The 24184-nt window shown below is 42.7% G+C and overlaps 1 protein-coding gene across 1 annotated transcript in view; it reads left to right on the top strand.

Annotated features, from left to right (window-relative positions):
- LOC109926186 (hepatocyte nuclear factor 1-alpha-like) overlaps positions 1-24184 on the top strand; it is a 135940-nt gene that overhangs the window by 81732 nt on the left and 30024 nt on the right. The window contains exon 4 of the mRNA XM_048611705.1: positions 17478-17596. Within this exon, the coding sequence (XP_048467662.1) occupies positions 17478-17596 (119 nt within the window). The remainder of the gene's footprint in view (positions 1-17477; positions 17597-24184) is intronic.

Below are 24184 nucleotides of genomic sequence, written 5' to 3'. Positions count from 1 at the left end.
TAAGGCTTTAGGTCTTTGCAACTTATTATTCCGATGTGGCCTGCTGCCAAATTTTGTGTCATGTTGTTCCTGTTCAACACTTTGGGCTGTTTCAGTACATTAACGGTTCAAAATGAATACAAGTTGTTGCAATTGTTGAAGGAGATGGTGGTGTAGTAATGATGTCACGATTTAATCCTCTGTGGACTGGGGTTCAGACCTCACCATAGCAGCTTATGAAACTTAAATTCAATTAGTAAATCTGAAATATCGAACTAATCTCGGTAATAATGACCATGAGAACCATCAGTTATTCTCACCTGGTCTGGCCTATGTTTAACTGCAGACCCACAGCAGACTGTTAACTACCCTCTAATACAACCTACCAACCACTCAATGCAAGACCAGTTAAGATTCGACAACAAATGCTGTTTGTTCCACATTTCATGATAGAAGAAAACAAAAAGTTGAACTCACAAGCTCAAGTATAAACAAGGTAAAAAATGTGTTTCTTTCTTCTCCTGAAGTCACGCTCTGATTGAGCTCCCAGCCACTTTCCTTGTGATTACAGCTGAGCCAGATCTTAATATCTCCTGGCACTCACACACAGATATTCAGCAAAATGGTAATAGGATCAACACACCCAAAGTATAATTGCTGCTAACACTTACTGTCAAGGCCAACATGGACACATAGGCTACTTGTGTTTGATCACAATACAGGAGGAGGCCACTTAGCTCATTCTGGCTCTACTAACACTTTGTGAATGCAGTCTCCCTCTGCCCTATTCTTCGCCCTAGCTTTGTATCTCTCCTACTTCAAATCCATTTACTGAACATACCTGTGGAGTTATAATCTAGTAAAGATATGAGACAGGTACATGCTGCTGTACCTTTGGTAGGGCCAATGCACTGATTTTAAATCTTTGTACAATAACGATATGGAAAAGGATCAGAATTTCTATTGTAATGTAAACTGCCCATTTGTCTTCACTGAAATGAAAGGGAAAGCAAGAGATAATTGTCCCGACCCGAAACGCCAACTTTCCTGCTCCTTTGATGCTGCCTGGCCTGCTTTGTTCCTCCAGCTCCACACTGTATTATCTCTGACTCCAGCATTGGCAGTTCCTACTATCTCTGAGATAATTATGCCCTGTTTACTATTCCACCTTTTTATTAACCCTTTCATATTCTGGGGATTCCTCCTTCCAGGCCCAGGCTCTGTTAGTCAGTTCGGTCTTGTCTGTAGGCTGTTACGCTCTGTGGAAATTCTTAAAGCCCTCATAAATTGATGAACGTAGTTGGCATTTAATGGCCCTCATCCTCTGACTCTTTAATAAGGTACAAACTGTCCAACCACATACAACCATAAGAGATAGGAGCAGAAGTAGGCCACTTAACCCATTGGATCTTCTCAGCCATTCAGTGAGATCATGGTTGATCCTGATAATCCTCAACTCCACTTGGTTGCTTTTCCCCCGTAACCCTTTATTCCCTCATTGATTAAAAATCTGTGCAGCTCATCTCTTAACAACCCAGTCTTTGTGTATACACACACATGGTTTAGGCTAATGTTGCTTACAACTGTTACCTAAGATATCCTTTGTTCTCAATTATCTAGCGAAATCGTAAATGTGCCGATGTGATTTTTAATTTTGTTGTGGCTAGACTACAGTGCAAATATGCTCTCTCATTAAATTGTCTTGCAAGCAATGATGAGGTTCAACTACTTTGGGGGATGGTAACTGGACATGAGGGAAAGACTGAGGGGAACCAGGATGGATAGAAATCTGTCCATTGTTTGTAGCACCGTTTCAATTCAGAAGCTGCACCCAAATTGAGACTATTAAACTGGATAGAGACTTGTTGTTTTTTGAAACTCTGGATCTAAATGTACTGTCACAAGATGATTATACTTAAATCGAAGGGAAATACTTTCAGTTGTGTACACTTCAGGCAGGGAGAGCCATTGCCATTGTCTATATAGTTTACATCTTTGAGAGTGGCAGTCAGTATTTGACATAAGTTTCATTTATTCCCATTAAACCTCAGTTGACAATCCTAAACAATTGGTTTGTGGGAAATTGTTGGAATCAGGGCCACTGGGCGTTGGGAATAAATCCTTATTTCTGTCCTTTTAACCTTGAATTAACGTAATCTTTGAGTTTGGTGTTGTGATTGCTGGAATCAGCATCTGAGGAAATACAGAAACAGCTGAGGCCAGCAGCAGCTCCTTTTGCTTCATTCCTGTGGAAACTATTCAGCTGACCCAAGTGTATCTTTTGCAAAAATTATTATTATTTTGTTTAGCAGTTTCCCAGGCGCACACACAACTTCTCTGTCAGTGAAAGTTGATCCCAATAGTTGGCTGTGTGGAAAATATGACATCGTAGTTACATTGCACCACTTCCTGGACCTTTGTTGCAGGCAGTTTCATCATCTTGCTCTTGACGCGGGCAGGATTTCAATGCATGTACTGCTCTCCACAGAGACAGCCAGCCCTGCTGAGCGTTTCCAGCATTGCCCGCCTTCATTTCAAATTTCCAGTAGCATCAGAGGTAGTTTGCTGTTGTATCCTCCCAGCCAATATTTAACACACAACTGCAAGATGTGATACCTGGTCTTATTGCATTGGTGCTCATGGGAGCTTGCTGTGTGGAAATTGGCTGCCGTGGTTCCGATATTACAACGGTGACCTCACTTAGGAGGTATTCAGTGGCCAGAGGTCATAAAAGACCGTGTGTAAATGCAGTTTTCTTTGACTCGAGCCATTTCTAACAATCCCCACCTCCAGTACAAACTGGAAGTGACACGGTGGTTACAAGCTGCAGAAACATGGATCTGCTTAAGGACAAACCACCAGACTAACCTTATTGTTCTCAGTATGGAGGCTAATCTGATAAATAAGAAAGAAACTTTGTAATTGTTCATTAAACCTTGCTGCATTTGTCTTGAAAAATATTTAAATACCTAGGAATGCACTTATGACAGACTGTTCCTTTCAGTGAACATGCGATTAAGAAGGGGTTCACAAAGAGGGACTTTTAGCCTGTGGGTACAATGCAGAATGCATTTTGTTGCTTGGTAATTATTAATGGTTTCTGTTCTTTAATAAGAAACATTCATTGCTTATTTCAGGGGAACAATATATCGCTTCTCCTTGTAAAAACCTTCCTCAGTAATTTATCCTAATTTGATAAGCAATTTGGGAAATGAAACACTTTCACACAAACATTAATGGTAAGAGTGCTAACAGTTTTACTGTGTATTAACGCTTGCCAGATGAAATGCAGATAAGTAATTTACAATTAATTTACATGCACTTGGAAAGGCAATCGAGGTGCCAATAAATTAGAGCAGTGTTTCTGTGCATCTTGGACCCCTGTGGGCCCACGTCTCAATATTACAATAAATGCTTTATTATATCTAGCTATTTTCACGCATTTATTCAATTAGCTTTCGGGCCTACCAACTAATTTCAGGTGTAGTTTCACTGCAAAATAGCTAAATTTTTAAAGCAATGTTGTCAAATTTGCTCAGCAAACAAAGCCTAGGATTTAGTTGCTAATCAAATCTGATAGTAGAGGGGATGGAGATATCGGATCAGCCTTGATCTCATTGAATGGTGGAATAGGCTTGAGGGGCTGAATGGCCTACTCCAGTTCCTATGTTGAAGTACAGGACATGGGTAATCAAAGATTGACACCAAATGTGGAGGAACCCACCAGGGAAAGGCACTTGACAAGTAAATTCAAAAGACCCCCATTAAATTCATCAACTTCCCTTAAACTCATTAAGCCGTTCTGTCCAAAGTTTCACCTTCAGTCGGTACACATCATGCAAAGATATGAAATGTGAGTGATAAAAAAGCCAAAGAACACAGGAGAGACCATGAGGTGGACACAGAAGTTGGATTAAAACCACAGTACGGGGGAAGAAAGAATAGGCATTGTCTTAGCTTTATAAAAGTCAAGGTCTGAGCTTCACTGATTGTTCATTTTTGACAGGTCAGTCTTAAGTTTGGACAACTATTCAAGTGACACATTGTTCATTTTGTGTGTTCATATGCATTTCCCCCCTTTTGGGAATGGTGAGTACATGTTGGAAAAATTAGCAGGTTGTTTATCAACTTGTTGAACCATTCATGAACGTTTCTTTCTGCAATCAGTAAATCCTGATGTGAGATTTGAACTTTTGGGTCAGAGACTGGGACATTACTGATTGAACCGCAGAACTGGCAGAATGCTAAAAACGTTTTAAAATAGAACATCACTTCACTTTCACATTTCACTTTGACTGTCCACACAATTCCACTCATTTCAGGAACATTGTTCATTTAAAATCAACATATTATTATAGACCAGACCAGACCCCTTCAAAATATATTATGAAGGTAGCCTAGACCCTAATATTTTCTTATTTTAAACGCAACTGTAAAGTGCTGAGTTCCAGATGCAATTCAATTGGTCAAACTACTGGACATTAAGCAAAACACAATTTATTCAAACACTATAGTTAAAATACAAAGGAAAAAAAAACTTAGAAGAACTTAACTCTGTTGGAAAACTTAGCAGAATATTGGATAGAGTAACTATTACTAATTAACTGTTTCAATACAATAACAACCCATAAGCACTCCTTGGCAAAAAAGGCAAATTCGGAAAAATAGATTTGTCTCACAGGTAACTCAGCAGCATGGAGAACCCCATCTTTTGGCTGTAACCCAGAGAGGGAAAAGATAGCTGCTACTTCTTCAAAACTCCAGCAGCTTTTGTTGTTTGGTCCTAAGGGTTACTAAATAGTTTAATGCTGGACCTTCACACCTTGCCTCAGGTGGGCAAGTGGTGTTTGAAAAGGCATATGGACAAGTGCTGGAGTTTTTGCAGGTTCCTCCTGTTGTTTGCACTTGGGTGTGAGAGAGATGCTTGAGATGGTTGGCACCTTCGTGGATGCTCCTTCTCCAGTTTGGATGGTCTTGGACATGAGCCTCCTATGTATCACTGGGGACATTGCATTTTGTTTCAGGGATGCCTCGAGGACATCCATGTATTATTTTTTCCACCCTCCTGGTAATTGATGACCATGACTAAGCTTGGAGTAAAGAGCTTGATATGGAAGTCTTATGGCAGGCATGCAGATGATGTGGTCTACCCAACAAAACTGATAGACAGCACCTCACTGTTGCCCTAAGAGAGGATATGGATGTTTGACTGTCTGACTTGCCTGAGGATTTGCAAGAAGCATTGTTGGTGATATTTCTCTGTGGACATCTAATTACAGAAACATAACTGCAAACAAAATATACCAAAAAAACATTCCAACATAATGAGTTAGAGAGACCACGCTGAGCACAGCTTGTCCATATACTTCTGCAGTTTAACAAGAGCTGATACATGGATAAGATGTGCTCAGGGTGGTCTCTCTAACTCATTATGTTGGAATTTTTTGGGTATATTTTGATTGCAGTTATATTTCTGTATTTAGGTCCTTTTGCAGTTTAACAAATGAGTTCATGAGACTTTATTCTGAATGCACCCAACAAAAATACTGAGACAAAAATGACTGTCATTGCTCGTAACAGTCTTTATTTTGGTTAAAAACAAAAACTGCTGGAGATCACAATGGGTCAGGCAGCATCCATGGAGAGAAAGCAAGCTAACATTTTGAGTCCAGATGACTTCATCATTTTTGGTTAAACTGCTTTGAGAGGAGATTTTGATCAGCTCAACAAATACCCTTCCGGCCTGTTTATGTATTCACTGTACTCTTAAAAAAAGTCTCCTTTCTTCAGACAACCATAGCAAACAAGACTTCTGAAAAAGGGCTACAGTCTATGACAGCCATTTAAACTGTTTCATCATTGTAGGGTCTACCTGAAGAGCTTAACTTTCTGAGATTGTAAAATCGTATATTTGGGAAATATTATTTTTATGGTACTGGAATATTAGATGGCAGGCAGGGTGACCTGTCTGAATGTGGAGGGCGATGATTATGAAGAAGCACAGCATGATTGACTGCACTGCAGCAGATTTGAAATTGAACCAAAACTTTGGTTCGCTACTTCGTGATTACCCCCAATTTCTCACTACTCCACTTTGATTCCATGTTCCATGTTGTTCTCCAGTTCATGATTCTACATCACATCCCGATTCCTGACTCCACCTTGCTCCATGATTCCATTTAGCACATCATTCAGTCATTTCTTACTCCATGTAGGACCCCAATTTCACATTCCAAAAAAAATGTTTGCTTGAGCAGGCTCCTTACCGTGTGGCACTTTCTCATTTTCAACTTTGCTGTGATTTTGATGGAATAATTGCAAAACATAAACATCAAAATACCAGTGGGAACAAACACTGGAAGCTCTGCCCAGAACCGAACTTGGTTCCAGCAAAATCAGAGCTGTCAGCACCTTGGCATAATCTCAGAGAATTCTTAAACAGGAAGCAACGTTTGGGAGCTACAACACTTTCCCAGTTAATCAGAAGTTTTATTTAAATTGGACTGGCAGAAACCAAAGTTGCATTCTAGACCGTTCATGTCAATTGTGATGCTGTTCAACAGTGTTGGCACAAAGATTCTTTGATCTAATCCACTGGAGGCTAGTATGATAATACCCTTTAAAGATCAATATCGTAATATCACTTTTTTTCTGTATTTAGAATTGACCATTCCTGGATATTGATCTGACCAAGGTTTCAAATAACTTATCTGCTCATTTAATGGCAACCCACCTCCCCCCCTCAGTAGAATTTCCACCAAAGCTGACTCAAATGTTGATGAATGAGTATTAGTTAGAATCCCTGAACTCGGAAAGAGGCCACTCAGCCTATCAAGTCTGTAGAGACTCCCTGGAGGACATGCCACCCAGGACCAGCCACTCAGCCTGTCCCCATGATCCCACGTTTACCATGGCCAACCCACCTAGCCTGCATAATATGGGGCAATTTAGCACGGCCAATCCACCTAACCTGTACATCTTTGGACTGTAGGAGAAACCCCATGCAGACATGGAGAGAATGTTAACTGCTGAATATAACACCAAGAGGCAATGTTTTAAAAATCTTTTACTGTATCAAATTTATTAACAATGCTATTGATGAAACACAATTCTCTTCGGGAATTTGCACTTTCAACTATAGAAATAAATGGTTTCTTTTTACTTATTCATGTATAGTTATATCTCACAAATGTACTAGAATTCTTTGAGGAGGTAACAAGCAGGATAGATAAAGGGGAAACAGTGATGTAATATATTTGGATTTTCAGAAGACGTTTGATCAGGTACCACATGTTAGATTACTTAATAAGATGAGAGCCCATGGTGTTGGTGGTGATATATTAGCCTGGATAGAGGTGTGGCCAACTAATAGAAGACAAAGACTTGGGATAAGGGGGGCATTTTTAGGATGGTAACTAATGGAGTGCCTCAGGGATCAGTGCTGTGGCCACAATTATTTACAACATACATTAATGGCTTGGATGAGGAAAGTGAATGTACTATAGACAGGTTTGTGATGACACAAAAATAGATGAGAAAGCAAGAGATGAGGATGACACAGAATCTGCACAGGGATATGGACAGGTTAAGTAAGTGGACAACAATTTGGCAGGTGGAATATAACATCGGAAAATGTGAGGTTATGTACTTTGGCAGGAAAAATAGAGGAGCTAAATGTTATTTAAATGAAGAAAAACTGTTAAAAATCTACAGAAGACAGGGAATTAGGTGTCCTTGTTTATGAGTTATAAAAAACTAGCATCCAGGTTCAGTAGTAACAGAGAAAGCACATGGCATTTTATTCAAAGTAAATCAAGTATAAAAGTAGGGCAGTTTTATTGAAACTATACAAGGCACCAGTCAGCTCATAACTGGAAACTGTGAACACTTTTGAGCCCCTTTTCCAAGGAAAGATATACTGATAGTGGAGGCAGCCCGGAGGCAGTTCACTAGGTTGATACTGGCCAGGGAGGGGACTGTCTTATGAGGTTGATTAAGTTGGACCTAATTAAACACTGAATCTCCAAAAGTTCCAGGAAATTGTTGCAGAAATTGGGTTATAATCAGTTACTCAAATGGAAGCAAGTTGTGAATTAAGGATAATAAATTAACATTTCTATTGAGATATAAAGATAATGTATTTCCTGTTGCCGTGGTAAATTGGGTAGAGGAAGATGTATTGTGGCCTGGTTATCTCCAGCAACAGAGGACTGAGATCCTTAAGTCGTCCTTAATTGGTCACCTAAGGGTGTTAATTGTTGACAGGATTAATTCATAAACATTCCTGCCCAGAACTTAATTCTGGGCAAAGCAGGAGGGTGACAGGATCTGGGCACACCACTTCAAGGGCTCCTTCTGCCTCCAAGTTTACTATCTCCAGGAGCAAAACATTTCACGCTATGCTCCCACTTACACAGACCGAGGAGGTTCTGATTGTAGCAGACTCTGGTATTAAAGCATGAAGCTGTTCTGAGAACACTTCAGGTCTGATCTGGATTGGGGCTGTATGGATTTTGCCAGAAACATTGTTAAGTGCACTCCGCTGTCAACTTAAACAAGAGGATTTCTTACGACTGTACAAGGTAATGGTTTGAAGCAGTTAATGTTTAGTGTCTACTTTGTCCAAATTTAGAAACTACTGACACTGTTCCTAAGTGTGATAGGTTACATCCCTATCTCCCATTAGCTACAAGGCTGCTGCAAAAACTTGTCACGTCAGGGCTAGAGTGGATCCTTTGATCAAAGGCATTCAAGGGACTGGATGTTGGGGCGTGAGGGGCTGGTGCTTCTTCGGAGCCACTGTTCTTTCTTTCCAGAAGTGTTCCGGAGAGGGGTGGGGGAGGTGGGGGAGAGGCAGCTTAGCCCGAGGAGCTGAGGTAGCCAGGCATATCATCTCTGGCTCTTGATTTTGTAATTATGTCTAACTAATTGGTACAGCAATAAACTACATCTTATTATACAAGTGCCTCTTCCCATTAAGACTTAATATAGGTCTATCCTGTACCAAAGCTAAGTGCCAAACAGGTGGATTAGAAAGTGTACATATTATGAATGGAGAACATTTGGAGGGCTCTTGTGGTGCAGTGGTAGTGTCCCTACCTCAAATCCCTCTTACTCCAGAGGTGTGTCATAATATCTCTGAACGCATTGATTGGAAAATATCTACAAGACTAGTTGGGCTGGCATATGGTATTTGCTCAGATAAGTATAGGCTCTTGTGGTGCACTGGTAGTGCACCTCCAGCCTAGGAGGCCCAGGTTCAAGTCCTACCTGATCCAGCGGAATGCTATAACAGACTGGTTGGACTGAAGGGTCTGTTTCCATGCTGTATGACTCTATGAACAGATTCTTGGCATCATTGTACCCCAGTCTCAAGCCACCAACAATCAGTGCAGGTTATAGCTCTGTAATCTGGAACTCTCTGAACTGACCCTCGCAGTACCATTCCAGTTCTATTTTTCCCTGGTCTGCATTCATTTATTTTAGTGAAGTATTTTCCTCTGGACTAAAGCAGATCATACTTGCAGATTTATTTAGTTGCTGACAGCTGGGTGTGTGAGGCATTACAATATTAAACACATCAACCTCAGACAGGAACAAATGCCTTTCGTCCTATTTATAAATTCCCATGCTGACCCTGTCACATAACCTCACAGGGGTGCTGCACATTCTCCAGTCTGTCAATGGTCCAGAATTGATGTTGCTGGATTATGGAGATATAACCTGTATTGCAAAACACAACACCATCTCTCTGTTAGGCTATTTGTAGAGTTCTTTCTGTGGCTTATTGTTGTCAGACCATTGGCAGATTTGACTCTGTGTTTAAATTCCTCATTTCCAGTTTGCCACTTGAGCAGATGCAAATACAGCTCAGTGCCTGCACACCATTGACCCATTGAGAGACAGGTTGTTAAATAACAGGTGAATACGTAGCTTTTGTGAGGAGGTTTGTGGCTTGAAAATGTATTCAAAAGCAAGATTACATACATTGTATTTTCAGCCAAGTTATGCAAACAGACAAAAATGAAGAAGAGAATTGAGCTAAATTGCACTGGGAGGTGAGGGAGTAATGTGCTAATAGCTTGGAAGCACTGAATGTAAGCCTTGCTAACAGGGGATATGGAGTCAAAGCTTTTTGCCAACAGGACTGAAACACAAGAAGACCCGACTTTAGAAAGACAACAACAATTTACACACCATGTGAAGGGGCTTGCAGTGTTCTGGTTCCACAGGAGCTGAAATGAACAAAACCAAAAATCATTACCAGCAATTGCCGTTCTGAATAAACAGGAGCAGTGGTTATAATCTAAAATTGTTAGACACGTATTTGGATAAGTACATGAATAGGAAAAATTTGGAGGTATATGGGCCAGGAGCAGGCAAGTGGGACAAGTTTAGTTTGGAATTATGTTCGGCATAGACTGGTTGGACCGAAGGGTCTGTTTCCGTGCTGTATGACTCGATGATGTAGAACCATAGGATGGTTCTACACGATGCAGCCCATCATGCCCACATCACTGTCTGCAAAACCAACTCAACGAGCCCCACTCCCCCACTCTTTCCCCATTGCATTGCACATATTATTCCCTTTTGAAAACTATGATTGGGCCTGGCTCCTCCACACTCCTGTATGTTCCAGATCCTTACCACCTGCTGCAGAAAAAGAATAGTTTTCTATTGTCTGTTGGTTCTTTTGCCAATGACCCTTTATTGCTGTGCTCTGATTGTCAACCCTTCCATAAATGGGAACAGATTCTTTCCATCCACTCTGTCTAGACCTGTCATGATTTTGAGCACTTCCATCATGTCTTTTCTTCTCTAATGAGAGCAACCCCTGGCTAAAGTCTTTCATCTGTGGGATAAATCTCATAAGTCTTCTTTTCTCTGCACCCTCTATAAAGCTGACATATCCTGAGGAATGTTCAGAATCAAATATTATACACTAGCTGAGGCTAGTGTTTTATGAAAATTCACCAAATCTCTGTGTTTTTTGTACGCTGGGCCTCTAGTGATAAAGCCCAGGACACATTAAGCTTTCTATTTTAGAAAGGAAATTTCTCACCCTGCCAGGCTACCTTCAATTATTTGTGTACAAAAGAGGGAATGTTAATTAGTTTCGGTCCTGGACAGATGGTGACAGCTCACAGGAGGGAAAGGGGGAACACTTCCAGGTAGGAAATCTTCTCCTCGAGGAATGTTTTACTGGAAAATTGATTAGGGACAGTTGGCATGGTTTTGTGTGAGAAAAATTGTGTCTGACAAACGTAATTGATTTTTTTGAGGAAGTTACCAAAAAGATTGATGATGGCAGAGCAGCAGATGTTGTTTATTTGAATTTTAGTAAAGCCTTCGACAAAGTTCCGCATGGTAGACTAATTAGTAAAGTTAGGTCACATGGGATTCAGGGTGGGTTTGCCAATTGGACACATAATTGGCTCAACGGCAGGAGACAGAGAGTAATGGTGGAGGGTTCTTTTTGGACTGCAGGCCTGTGACCTGCAGCATTCCACAGGGATCGGTTCTGGGTCCTCTTTTGTTTGTCATTTATATAAATGATTTGGATGAGAATGTCGAAGGCCTGGTTAATAAGTTTGTGGATGACACCAAAGTTGGTGGCATAGTAGCCAGTGAAGAAGGTTTTCCAAGATTACAAAAGGATCTTAATCAACTGGGTCAATGGGCTGAAAAATGGCAGATGGAGTTCAATCTGGATAAATGCAAGGTATTGCATTTTGGTACAACAAACAAGGGTAGGTTTCATACAATTAATGGTAGGGCCTTGGGTAGTGTTGTAGAACAGATGGACCTAGGGGAGCAGGTACATAATTCATTGAAGTTTGAGTCGCGCATAGACAGGGTGGTTGAAAAGGCGCTTGGCACACTTGCCTTCATTGCTCAGTCCTTTGAGTATAGGAGTTGGGAAGCCATGTCAAGATTGGATAGGATATTGGTGAGGCCTCTTCTGGAAGACTGTGTCCAGTTCTGGCGCCCAGTTATAGGAAGGATATTATCAAGCTGGAGAGAGTCTAGAAGAGATTTACCAGGATGTTGCCAGGTATGGTTATAAGAAATAAGTTATAAAGAAAAGTTGGATAGGCTGGGACTTTTTTCACTGGAGCGTAGGAGGTTGAGAGGCGACCTTATAGAAGTTTATAACATGATGAGAGGTAGAGATAGAGTTAGTGGTAGTTGTCTTTTCCCTAGGATGGAGGATTTCAAGACTAGGGGGCACATTTTTAAAGGTGAGAGGAGATTTAAAAAGCACATGAGGGGCAAATATTTTACACAGAGGATGGTTCGTGTATGGAATGAACTTCCTGATGAAGTGGTGGATGTGGACACAGTTACAATGTTTAAAAACATTTGGATAAGTACATGAATAGGAAAGATTTGGAGGGATATAGGCCAGGAGCAGGCAAGTAGGACTAGTTTAGTTTGGGATTATGTTCGGCATAGGCTGGTTGGACCGATGGATCTATGTGCGTGTTATATGACTGTATGACTGTATATCCCCACAAGGTCTGTGAATTCCTGTACCCTCTTTAGAATTGTATCACCACTCCATATTTATCCTGCTAACGCATATGACTTCTGCTTCTCTGCATTGCATCATATCTACTGCCTGTCTACTTATTCCGCCTGCCTATCTATACCCTCTTGAAGCCTATCACTAACTCCCTCACGGTTCACTTACAAAGTTTGAAAGTGTGTCTTGTCTACCGGAGTCTTAGTCAGGAAAATATGTCCAAAAAAAAAATAGCAGTGTTCCTAATATTGACTTTGAGAGCCCTCACTGTATTTCTTTCTTCAATCCAAAAATCAATTGTTCACCAGTACTTTGTTTCCAGTCATGCCTGCAATTTCTTATGCATCTTATCACTTTCCTCTTGTTCTCCGAGCTGCAATATTGCTGGTCTATGTAGGATTTTATCTAACAACTTCTTGAAATCCATATGCATCACAGCATCGAAATTACCCTCATCAATCATCTTTGTTGCATTAAAAAAAAATTCAATCAAGATAGTTAAATACAATTTGCCTTTAGCAAATCCATAGTTGTCCGAGCAACTGTTAATTTTGTCTCAGATTATCATCCCTAAAAGCTTTTGCACCACTGAGGTTAAACTCGCGGCCTCAGTGTTGTTTTAAAGGGATTAGTCTTCTCTTTAAAGGTTTAATTCTGTTCACCTACATCATTTAGTTGAATGATAATCTAGCAAATAAGTAATTTCACCTTTGAATATGTCATTTATATTCTGTATATAGGTACTTTAGTAGCAGATTAATGGGTCACACTTACCTCTTTCGCATTGTTAATCCATTTGTCTAAATGGGGAGGATTAACATTTCATTATTCACAAACTGTAAGAGTCGAGGCTAAAAAAGGGTTCACAGAGAAAGCAAGTTTACAAAGCCTGCAATCGATTTTGCAGAAATTAGTCTACCTCTCAGAAATAAAAAGCGTGGTTGAACTTACCACAAATTTTCAGGAGAAAAATGTGACACTTGCTGAAACATATTTTCTCCTGACGTTGCACATTAGAAACCTTGTGACCACATTGCTTCAGTGAGAGCTTTGAACGGTGAGGTCCAGATAGAACCGACACACATTGCACAGTTCATATACAGAAAAGGGTGACTGCACTTCAACCAGGAGTTCAAGGAGTTCAGGCTGTTCGCAAACATCACCTAAACTGATGAAGAAACAATGCCAAATCTCCCCGACCTTGAAAAACATTGATCATAAACTTTACGATGCCCCAAAGCCACGATCTATACCTCCACGTGTTACGGAAAAACAACAGTTTGATCCTCCCGAAATAGATGTGTGTTACCGTTAATCCTATCATAGAATTCTGGTGCTAGCTCTCTGAAAAAGCAGACTATGGAAGCATAGCTGACACATGATTGTCTGTGTTACTCAAAGATTAAACCATCCAGCATAATTCCAATGTGGTCCATTTCTCTGTATGTTACAGTGTGTATGGAAGTTTTCTCTTAAATGTGATGAAGATTTCAGCTTCTCCCACCCTTTCACAGAGAGTGAGTTCCAGACCGTACCACCCACTGGCCCACCCAAATGTTTCCCCTCAAGTTCCCCCTCATCCTTTTATTAAATGCTTGAAATGTATAGTTAGAAAATGCTGAGCAAGCCAGGTGGCACCTGTGGAAATCGGCCGAGTTAATGTTTCATCAGAAAGCTCTGTTTTCCCATTCTTCCTACCAACATGAATAATCTTACATATTCCCACACTCTACTTCATCTGATGCCTTTTTTTGCACACTCTCGCTCACCCTGTCTGTAGCCCTTTGGGTCTTATGGTATTTTCTGCCTCTCTGGGCAGAATATTCTCAGATGAGTTGCAATCTTGGCTTTAATTCCAGGTCAGGTACCCAGACACGTTTGTATGAGAAATGATTGCAATCTTCTCAGAGGCCCAAAAACTACACTTAATTGTGCCTTGTTAACTATGCATCACTTCCTGAAGAATAAATGAAGGCAGACAAGCATGATGAAGACATAAGGACTGTTTTTCTTCACATGAGATATGGGCATTGTTGTCTGGTCAGTATTTATTGCCTATCCATAGCTTCCCTTGAACTCAGTGGCATGTGAGGCCATTTCAGAGGGCTATTGAGAGTCAACCACATTGTTGTGCGTCTGGAGTCACATGTAGACCGGACCAGGTGAGGATGGCAGATTTCCACCCTGAAAGACTTCAGTTTTTTTCCTGACAATGGTTTCACAGTCAGTAGATTCTTAATTCTGGACTTTTTTAAAAATTGATTTCAAATTCCACTACCTGCTGTGGTGGGATTTGAACCCATTTCCCCAGAATTTAACTGTGTTTCTGGATTAATAGTCTAGTGATAATACGACTAGGCCATTGCCTCCCACTGTGATATTTAATGGTTGATTGATTGTTTTTAGTCTAAAAGTCTAGAAATATGGGGATTGGTCAGGTATGTGGAGTTGGGTTTGAAGATCAACGTCATATTCAGCATCAACGTCTTATTAAAAAGTCAACCATTTAGGCCTAAGATGAGAAGAAATGTCCTCGTTAAAATGGGTTGTGAATAAATTCTCCAGGCCACAGAGTCTTGATTTTTCAGTATATTCAAGACAGAGTTTAATTAGGTTGTTAAATACTTACAGAATAAAAGGGATACAGGAATAGAACAGGAAGTTGGAGTTGAATCTTGTTGAATGGTGAAGAGGCTTGAAAGATCAAATTGCCTCCCTCCAGTTCTTCTTTCATGTGTTCATTGAATCATAAAATCCCTACGGTGTGGAAGCAAGCCATTCGAGTCCACTCTGACCCTCTGAAGAGCATCCGATCCTACCCGTTAACCCTACATTTCTAACGGTTAACTCACCTACCTACACATCTCTGGACACTATGGCTAATCCACCTAAGCTGCACATCTTTGGGCTGTGGGAGGAAACCCACACAGACACGGGGAGAATGTGCAAACTCCACACAGACAGTTGCCCGAGGGTGGAATCGAATCTGAGTCGCTGGTGCTGTGAGCCACCCTGTTACATTGTTAATACTTCAAATTAGTCCATAGGTAATGGGATCTGTAGCCTGGTGATTATAGTGCCATGTGAGCATCACTGAGCTGTTGAGGAGAAACTCCCCCAGGACAAGTTATGAAATTGAATTAAAAGTAAGGTAAATACCACATAAGAAGTCTTGGTTGGGTGTAGCCAATAACACTTCATGCCCTCAGAGCAGCCTGGGATGTGCAGTGTTACCCATATCTCAAGCAGAACTAAATAAATACAAATCTGTTGTTGATTCTTGTGTAGTATTAGTAACCGGCAACTTCATATTAAACAGCTTTTACCAGGGAGCCACCTATCCATTTTGAACAGCATGCCTGCCAAAACAGAAATTTTGCACGGACACATCCATGATATTACACAGCCAGTTTCAGCCCCTCCCCATTCATGTGGTTGAGAAACCACCAATAGCTGGAGTGCATTCAGTGAACCACAAATTAGACCATCTAACCAGTTGCACGGGGTGTCACTGAGATATGAATGACTCCCTTAGATCGGCCTCCTGCCCCAGAGTACTCCTGAGATGGTGCTACATGACATATGATAGAAGAAGAGCAAGTATTTTTGCCTGCATTGGTTTATTTTCTGTGCGAACACCAATCTTTTCCTTCGTGGCCTGCAACATTGATGGGAAATTGTGGGAAGGGAATTTTTACATTTAATCGGGTGATAACTGTTAGGCCTGCTGCAGATTTTCAAAGTGGTTTTGATACAGAACCCAAAGGGAGGTTTTAAACATGGTTTGGAGATTAATGTTGCTGCTTTGAAACAATAATTTACTGTTAATTGTCCCTTGCTTGTTACAAATAGGGACTAACTGCACATAAAACCATAAGAGAGTCACCTTCAGGATGTGCCAGCGATGGCTTGGTTGTAATTTAATGTAACTGCTAAGCTGACAACTTGCTGTCTACATATTTCCCACAGCAACACATGCTTGATGATCTGGACAGAAAGAGAGTTATACAAAGACTCTCCACAGATAAAGTTCTGACAGTGCCCTTTAAGAGCAGCACATCTGCCTTTGCTACAGCAGACTGAGTTCTCCTCTGCAGTCAGGAAAAATCCACAATGTAAGACCATCTCAGATTCTTCCCTTCTTTCCTGTTCCCTCCCACACTCCCTGCCCCCTCCCCTGCTCTCTCCTGTCTGCTCCTGCTCTCTCCCCTGCTGTGCCCCAATTCCTACTTCCTCTCCCCATGAACCCCTCGTGCCCATAACTGCATCCCTCATCCCCCTCCATTTCTCTCTCGCTCTTTCTCCTCCTACTCTCCCCTGGGTTTGAAGCTGCAGATTACAGTGGGGAGAGCAGGGCCTAGTTCCCAGGAGTAAACCTCCCCCCATCTGCCCATCCCACCTGCAGGGCTACCATTAGGTTAAGGGGCACTGATCCTGAAAAGAGGTGATAAAGACCCAAAAGGTCCAAGTGACATAAGTGGACTTCATTACTGTTTACTCCCCACCCAGTCAGGCCCAGCAGTTATTTTCTCAGGGCTCACTCTCACAAAGAAACACAGTTAGATCCTTTGGGCCCTCGAGAGGCCTAGCCTGCCTCTCCTCCTTACACTGGGCCAACAGAAAATTGGCAGGAATTCACTGATACCTGCACCATTTAGCCTGGCAGTTCTGGTCAGACATATTGTCGGAGTTTCCATTCACTCACCTCCAGTTGAACAGTCCCCGCCTCCCAGATTTTCATCCCTATTAAACTAAAAAGTGTTCAAAGAAAATAATTCCTCTGACTGCTGCAATAGTTTCTCTCCAGGGAGACTAACCTTGCATATGTCTGAATTCCAGGGCCAAACTGTGGATGGTTGGTGTCTTCAACAAGGAGCATCTAAAAACAGTAAAGTGTAAGAAGCCACTGTGTAAACTCAAATGTTTGAGGGTGAGATTTATTAAAATGATTGTTTTTCTTCTCTAAATGCAGCGGTGTACAGCCACAAGCCCGAACTGTCACAGTACCACACTGGCCTCTTCCCACAGACTATGGTCTTTACAGATGCCAGCAATCTTAGCAGCTTGACCAGTCTCCCCATGGCAAAGCAGGTAATCAGTGTTGCCAAGCATCTTTTTGGTAATGAACATTTATTTCTCTGGGAGGGATACAACAACTTAGCTTTCGAGTGCTGCAAAGTTCCTATGCTCAAGAAGGGCAAAACAATGACAGGCAGTAATCTCGAAAGTGTCAAAGCACAAAAGCAGGATGCTGCAGGTTCTGAAAATCTGAAATAAAATAAAAAAAAAAACAGGAAATGCTTCCATCGACCTGGAACATTAACTCAGCTTCTCTCTCCACAGATGCTGCCAAACCTGCTGAGTATGTTCAGCATTTTCTGTTTTCATTCCAGAAATACCAGGTTATTATCCATTGTAACCTCTTTGCAATGCAGGTCACCTACTGGCCAGAGAACCCAGAAGGAAAATCATCCGCCAGGCATTACGAAATGAAAGACCACCAATGCAGAACGCACGGTGTGGTCATTTCCAAATAATACCTGGCAAATGTCAGACTCTAAAGGTGGACATTGTACGCCCTCTGCCCTCCCACAAATTGAGAACATACTGGGTGGCACGGTGGCTCAGTGGTTAGCATTGCTGCCTCACAGCACCAGGGATCTGGGTTTGATCCCAGCCTCAGGCGACTGACTGTGTGGAGTTTGCACATTCTCCCCGTGTCTGCGTGGGTTTCCTCCGGGTGCTCTGGTTTCCTCCCACAGTCCAAAGGTGTGCAAGCTAGGTGGATTGGACATGGTAAAATTGCACATAGTGCCCAGGGATGTTTGGGTTAGACATGGGGAAGTGCAGGATAGGGGAGTGGGTCTGGGTAGGATGCTCTTCAGACGGGCGGTGTGGACTTGTTGGGCCGAATGGCCTGTTTCCACACTGTAGGGATTCTGCATACACAATGTGACTCTGCTAAACAGATTGCAGAGTCACATCGAGAACATACTTCAAGCCATTACCTGCAGACACTCCTAGTAAATGAAAGGTTCTACTGCAAAGGGGCCTGCACATTCAGTACAAATGAGACATTACTGAGAAGCTGAATGGAACTGCAGGCAGATTTCCCAAGGGAAAGTCCATCTGTTGACACTAAACAAGAACAAAATAAAAATATCAGGGAACAAAAGCTGAGATTCAGTGAGTGACAAATGAGTTCAAGTCAAAAATCTCCACGAGAACAGACTCCAGTCAGCATCCCATCAATTTGCAAAATGTTTAATGCTGGCATAAACCTGGTGCCGAGTGGGGAGCAATGTGCCGACTGCTTCGGTCCTAATCAGGGTGGTACACCATCCTGCAATTTCATCCATTCAGTTACCAAGCTCTTCATTTCGTGGAATTGACACCTTTGCCTTTGTGTTTTTACATTCCTCCTCATTAAATGGTGAGGATTGCTAAAGGCTTTCGCACATATTCCGACATCATACACCTCCTGACTCAATTTGCCCAATCCAATGAAACCAACACTTAATTCGCATTTACAGTATTTTCACAACTAGTAAATGAAAGATTCAAGCACAACAGTTTTTTTGTTTTAAATGGTCCAGTAGGTTTATTGTCTGGTAGCCCACAAGTATCCAGGAGGTGCAGCTTTAATTCTCAGGGATCTCCAAGCAATCGTGAAGGGAGGAACCTTTGTTTCCTCCCTTCAGGCCCTCCTTTAAGACTGGGCCTTTGGTCTATCTGACTGTTTCAGTGTCAGAGTCTTTTAATGCCAGGTGTGGTGAGCTTGGAGGAAGGGTTCTCTGAATTAGCCAGGTGGAGGTCTACCCAAATCCCATCAGTTTCTCACCCCCACTGCAGTCAGGTTCTGGGTGGGAACCCCTACTGCCAATTGAGGCTGTTGAATGGTCAGTTAGGGGCTACTTAAGGATCTCAGCCCACTGCCACTGACCAAGCTGCAAGAGAACCTGTTGACTGGTCAGCAGGTGGAAGTGTGTGTTTGTTTCCATTTTATGGGAGATGTTCCCTCGAACAAAGGCACTGAGTGCTTGGTTCAGGAATGGATCATTAAGAAGGCATAGGAGAGCACGCTGGTTCCCATGACCTCCACATTGAAAGACCTATCTCCTCACCCTGAGTGTGGTCTGCTGAGTGCTCTCTGGAAGTGACAGTGTCCCCATCTCCCCCTCCTCCACACCTCCCCAGCCAGCAGGGGAGACTACTGATCCTTCAAAAAAGGTTCTGCCCAACAATTTTGCCTGATTATTGTCCATTGGGATATTTTAATATGCTATAGGTGTAAATAAATGTTGTTGCTGAAAAATCCACACTACTGCTTAGTATCTGCTAAAAGGGAAGTAGCATCTTTCTAACAGTAGTTCTACGTTGTTTTGGACATTTCATTTCACAAACACACAGTCTCCAGGGAGTTGCCGATCACAGCTAGAGAGTGTGGGTTGTAAGCCGCAGTGCCATTTCCCCTCACAAGAGAGGACAGGAGAGTCAGGCTGCGAACTCCTCTCGCAAACCTCTTCATAGCTGCTTTCTCCAGCATCTGTCCTTCCCGGAAAGGAAATGCAATCCCGTCCTGTGCGCACTGGAGTTCTCCTGGTGAGTGCCCATTCTTTGTCTGTGCCCAGACTGTGGCTTGCAGCAGGATATCCAACCCTGAGTGGGGAAGGGACAATTTAACCCCATTGTGCTTTTGCTTGACCATTCACTTAACCAGGCTTCCTGCTAGATTCTGCAGGGTCCTTGCCCAATTCTGTATCTCAAGGCCACGGACAACGCATCACTCACGAGTCTTCCTCAGCTGAAGCCAGCACAAACTGAATGAGTATGAATACAAATGATTTTATTGGCACATATATTTTAAGTGAGAAAAACAGTAAAACACAATGAAAAGCTTTTCCAATGTCGCCGTGATCTGGTGCCATTTTGGTTTGTTTAAGAATAAGAAAGAAAAAGTAAGATACAGCTTAGAGTCCATCAGTCCTGAGTCAACTCATCATCAACAACGTCTGCACCACCATCCTCCCTCCACTGCCTCGCCGTCAACTACGCCGGACCCACCGATGTTAGAGTCGCGTCTCTCGCCGCTGGACCCACCTCGTCGACATTGTTGTGATGCCCTTATGCCGCTGCCAGCACGGGACCCAACCAACGATAAAGTCGTCAATCCTCAGGTGCCATTTTTTCTTTGCAGCTGGGCCTACCTGGCTGATGTCGCCTCCGCTGATGTAGCGGCCGCCAATCCCAATACCAGGTCCCGGCGAAGTAAATAAGGGCTGTCTTGGGCCCACTATGGGCTCACTTACTGCCGCCAGGAGGTCCGCCCTGGGATCCCTTGCCGCCACTGCCGTCCAAGCTCAGGACAAGAGAAGGAAAAGAGAAGAAAGAAGAAAAGAGGAAAGAAGAGCAGTCGGAGCAGATGAGCCTTGGTTCAGGAGCCCTGCTCTGCTGCCATCTTGATGACATCACTGACAACCAGTTAAACCTACTAAAGGCTCCAGTTCTGCGTCATTCAGTGGAAAATCTTTCTTGAATTCCTGCTAGTTACAACATCCTGAGGATAGGGTGGGATCAATGTGCAACACCCTGGTTTGTGGATCCAAAAAGAATTTAAAGGACCTCAGCTAATTACATCAGTATGAGAATTAAATGAAATGCTATATCCTATCTCTGAACACCCTTTGCTTTTACAAGCTTTAGTAATTTGAGAGGCAGGTTGCTAATTATGCGCAGAGCAGGTACAATGAAACCGTTGAAATTCATTTATTAACCCATTTGTTTTGAATTAATATCAGCTCCAGTGATGATTCAGTAAAGCCGACACAGAAACATTAATTTCTATGGTTACAGGATGTAGCAACATATCATCACTGAGCCTGGGTGTCAATACACTGACCTGATACTTCCTTTGATTATTCAGTCGAAACCAGTTAAATGGAACACACATGTGTGGGATATTCACTTTATGGACAATTTCCTTTAATACATTCCTCTGGAGCGAATTCCTGTACACCTGGTGAGACAGAGGTCAATAGCAGGTTGCCTATGAGACTTCACCCATAGCAAAGACTCTGGTTCCATATTGTGTTGACATTCAAAATGAAACTGCGTGACATTTAAGAATACTGACTTTGTACAGATAAGCCATGGTAATTCCCCCCGTATCAAATAGAGAAAGAAACAGACCACAAATTATGAACATTTTTGGGCATGTGAGAACAAAACAGGTCTCTCATAGGAGATGACATTGCAAATACACTGCCAACTGAGTATTTATGTAACCATGATCTAGTTGTGACTACAAGCTGCCAATACTAAGTAGATTCATAGAGCTGTACAAGCATGGAAACAGACCCTTCGGTCCAACTCGTCCGAATCTTGTCCCATTTGCCAGCATTTGGCCCAAATCCCTCTGAATCCTTCCTATTCATAGACAAATCCTGATGCCTTTTAAATGTTGTAATTGTACCAGCCTCCACCACTTCCTCTGGCAGCTCGTTCCATACATGCACCACCCTCTGCATGAAAAAGTTGCCGTTTAGGTCCTTTTTAAATCTTTCCCCTCTCACCTTAAACCTATGCCGTCTAGTTTTGAACTCCCCTAAAGTAGGGAGGGATTAAGGCACACATTATTGTCTGCCTCCTTTTATTGCGTATCTGCTCCTGGATCTGGCCAAGTGGCCATCACCAAGACCAGGGAGCAGGAGACAAAGAGGGTCAACGGACTCGACTCCCTGCCTCTCCTGTGTCTTTACTTCAATTCCAGGATACCCTTGGAGAGGGAGCATACCGAGTACCTCAGCACATTTGCAGTCCTCTGCAAATATTGAACACTGCAACAGTAGAAGTACATCGGCTCTCTATCCCTCCACAAAATATTGTTTAAATTTAAACTTGTAAGGCTTGCTTTATAATTTGTTTTTTATTGTTACAGTGCTCCCTAAAGAGATGGTTCTTAAAATTAAATAATTAATTTGCTCATCAAAAGAGAATAATAAGACACACTTTTGGAGTGTGTCCACATCTAAACTTTAATTTAACTTATGCCAGTTTCATTGAATCTTTGATTTTTGTTAGAGTGCACTTTTGCACTTCTTAGCTGATTAAAATGTTGCCGTATTCATTGGTTTCAACAAAATATCAGAACCGGGGCTGGTTGATCTGTGGAAGGGGAAACTAGGCTGTATTTATGCTGGACATACAGAGTTTCTTTGTCATTTGTTAACAAAGGAACTAGAGGCAGAGTATTCCCAACTCAGTGGACGTAGGCTCCAGAATCTGTGAGATAGAAAAATCTCAGAAAAGGACATTTGATCCAGATCCCAACTTTGTCCCGCTCTCTAACAGATTTCTGCAGTTTGGGTTGCAAGTCCAGTGAAAGTCCCTCTCGGCCTGGTGCAGAAGCATTTGGGATCATTGAAACTCTTTTTTAATCAGGGAAATCTTCTTCCCCAATATTCCATGTCTCCATGCTGTGCCTGCAATTCACCGGGATCACTGTGGATCACTTCTTCTGTGAAACCAACCAGATTTGATCAGTTTCACTGAGGGACGCTGTTGAGGGACTGCTGCTCACAGTGTCTCCTGTCCCAGAAAGTTCAATCATTGCTCAACAAATTCCTGGAAGGCACATGGCCCTGTTTGTCATTTTATTCATCTTCAGCTGCAGTCTTCCTGCTGCCAATCTACAAAATAGTGGGCGGGGTTTTTGCAGGCTGGCGTGGTATTGAACCACCTGGCTAGAGGTTGGTTCACAACCCCCACCCACCACGCCGAGAGCCAGAAGCATTCGTTCTTTGCTTTAATCGGGAGGGTAATCCGCCTTGGGTGAGGTGCCAGTCGATTGGTGGGGCCGCCCTGACAAAGAGGAGGGCGGGACCAGAGATATCGCTGGGAGCAGCCTGGAAGGGGGCTGCATTTGAGAAGATGGATCTGGAGGAAAAAGTATGACTTATGATGGATGGTGTGGTGGGGGAGGATGTCTGGAGGATGTTTCTAATCAACCACTTCAGAGATGCTATTCCACACCTTTGGAGCAGGTGGGACTTGAACATGGGCCTCTTGGCACCATTGCACCACACCTTTCGGGCTGTCTGTGTGCTTGGCATAGAACCCCCGACTACCGTGCATAAAATAGCAGCAGAGTGGGATAAGGCACTTCAATGGCCATTGAGGCTCTCAAGAGGCCTAGGGGTCAGTGGGCTGACTAATTCCTTCAGGGCCCCTCAGGTAAGTAGCTGGCAGAAAGGCCACCCGCTGGATTAGACAACCCACCACTTGCCTTCAAACATGTCAGTGAACGAGCGGGTGTAAAATCCAGCCCACCAAAGGGACACCTTGTGCAACTTCACCTTCCCCCTGACTAGGCTGAAGGAGGACAAGCCACACTGCTGCTCAAAGCTCCAGCAGCATCAGGAGCAACACCCATCCCCTCCTTCTCCTCAGCTGGATCCCTCTCGTGATGGCTCCAAGATCCAGTTGCAAGGAAGCAAGACCCAAGCACAGGGTCTTCAAGCAGAGCATCAGCACTTTTGACATATCTGAACACCAGCGCCCCTAGAGGCCCAGGATATCACTACAGTTGTTAATGTTTAGAGCTGGATGAACACAGCAGGCCAGGCAGCATCAGAGGAGCAGGAAAGTTGACGTTTCGGGTCTGGACCCTTCTTCAGAAAA

Source organism: Rhincodon typus, chromosome 24, assembly GCF_021869965.1.
Source record: "Rhincodon typus isolate 14 chromosome 24, sRhiTyp1.1, whole genome shotgun sequence".
NCBI classification, from domain to species: Eukaryota; Metazoa; Chordata; class Chondrichthyes; order Orectolobiformes; family Rhincodontidae; genus Rhincodon; species Rhincodon typus.
Note: the sequence above shows the minus strand (reverse complement) of the source record. Positions and strands in the feature narration are given on the sequence as shown.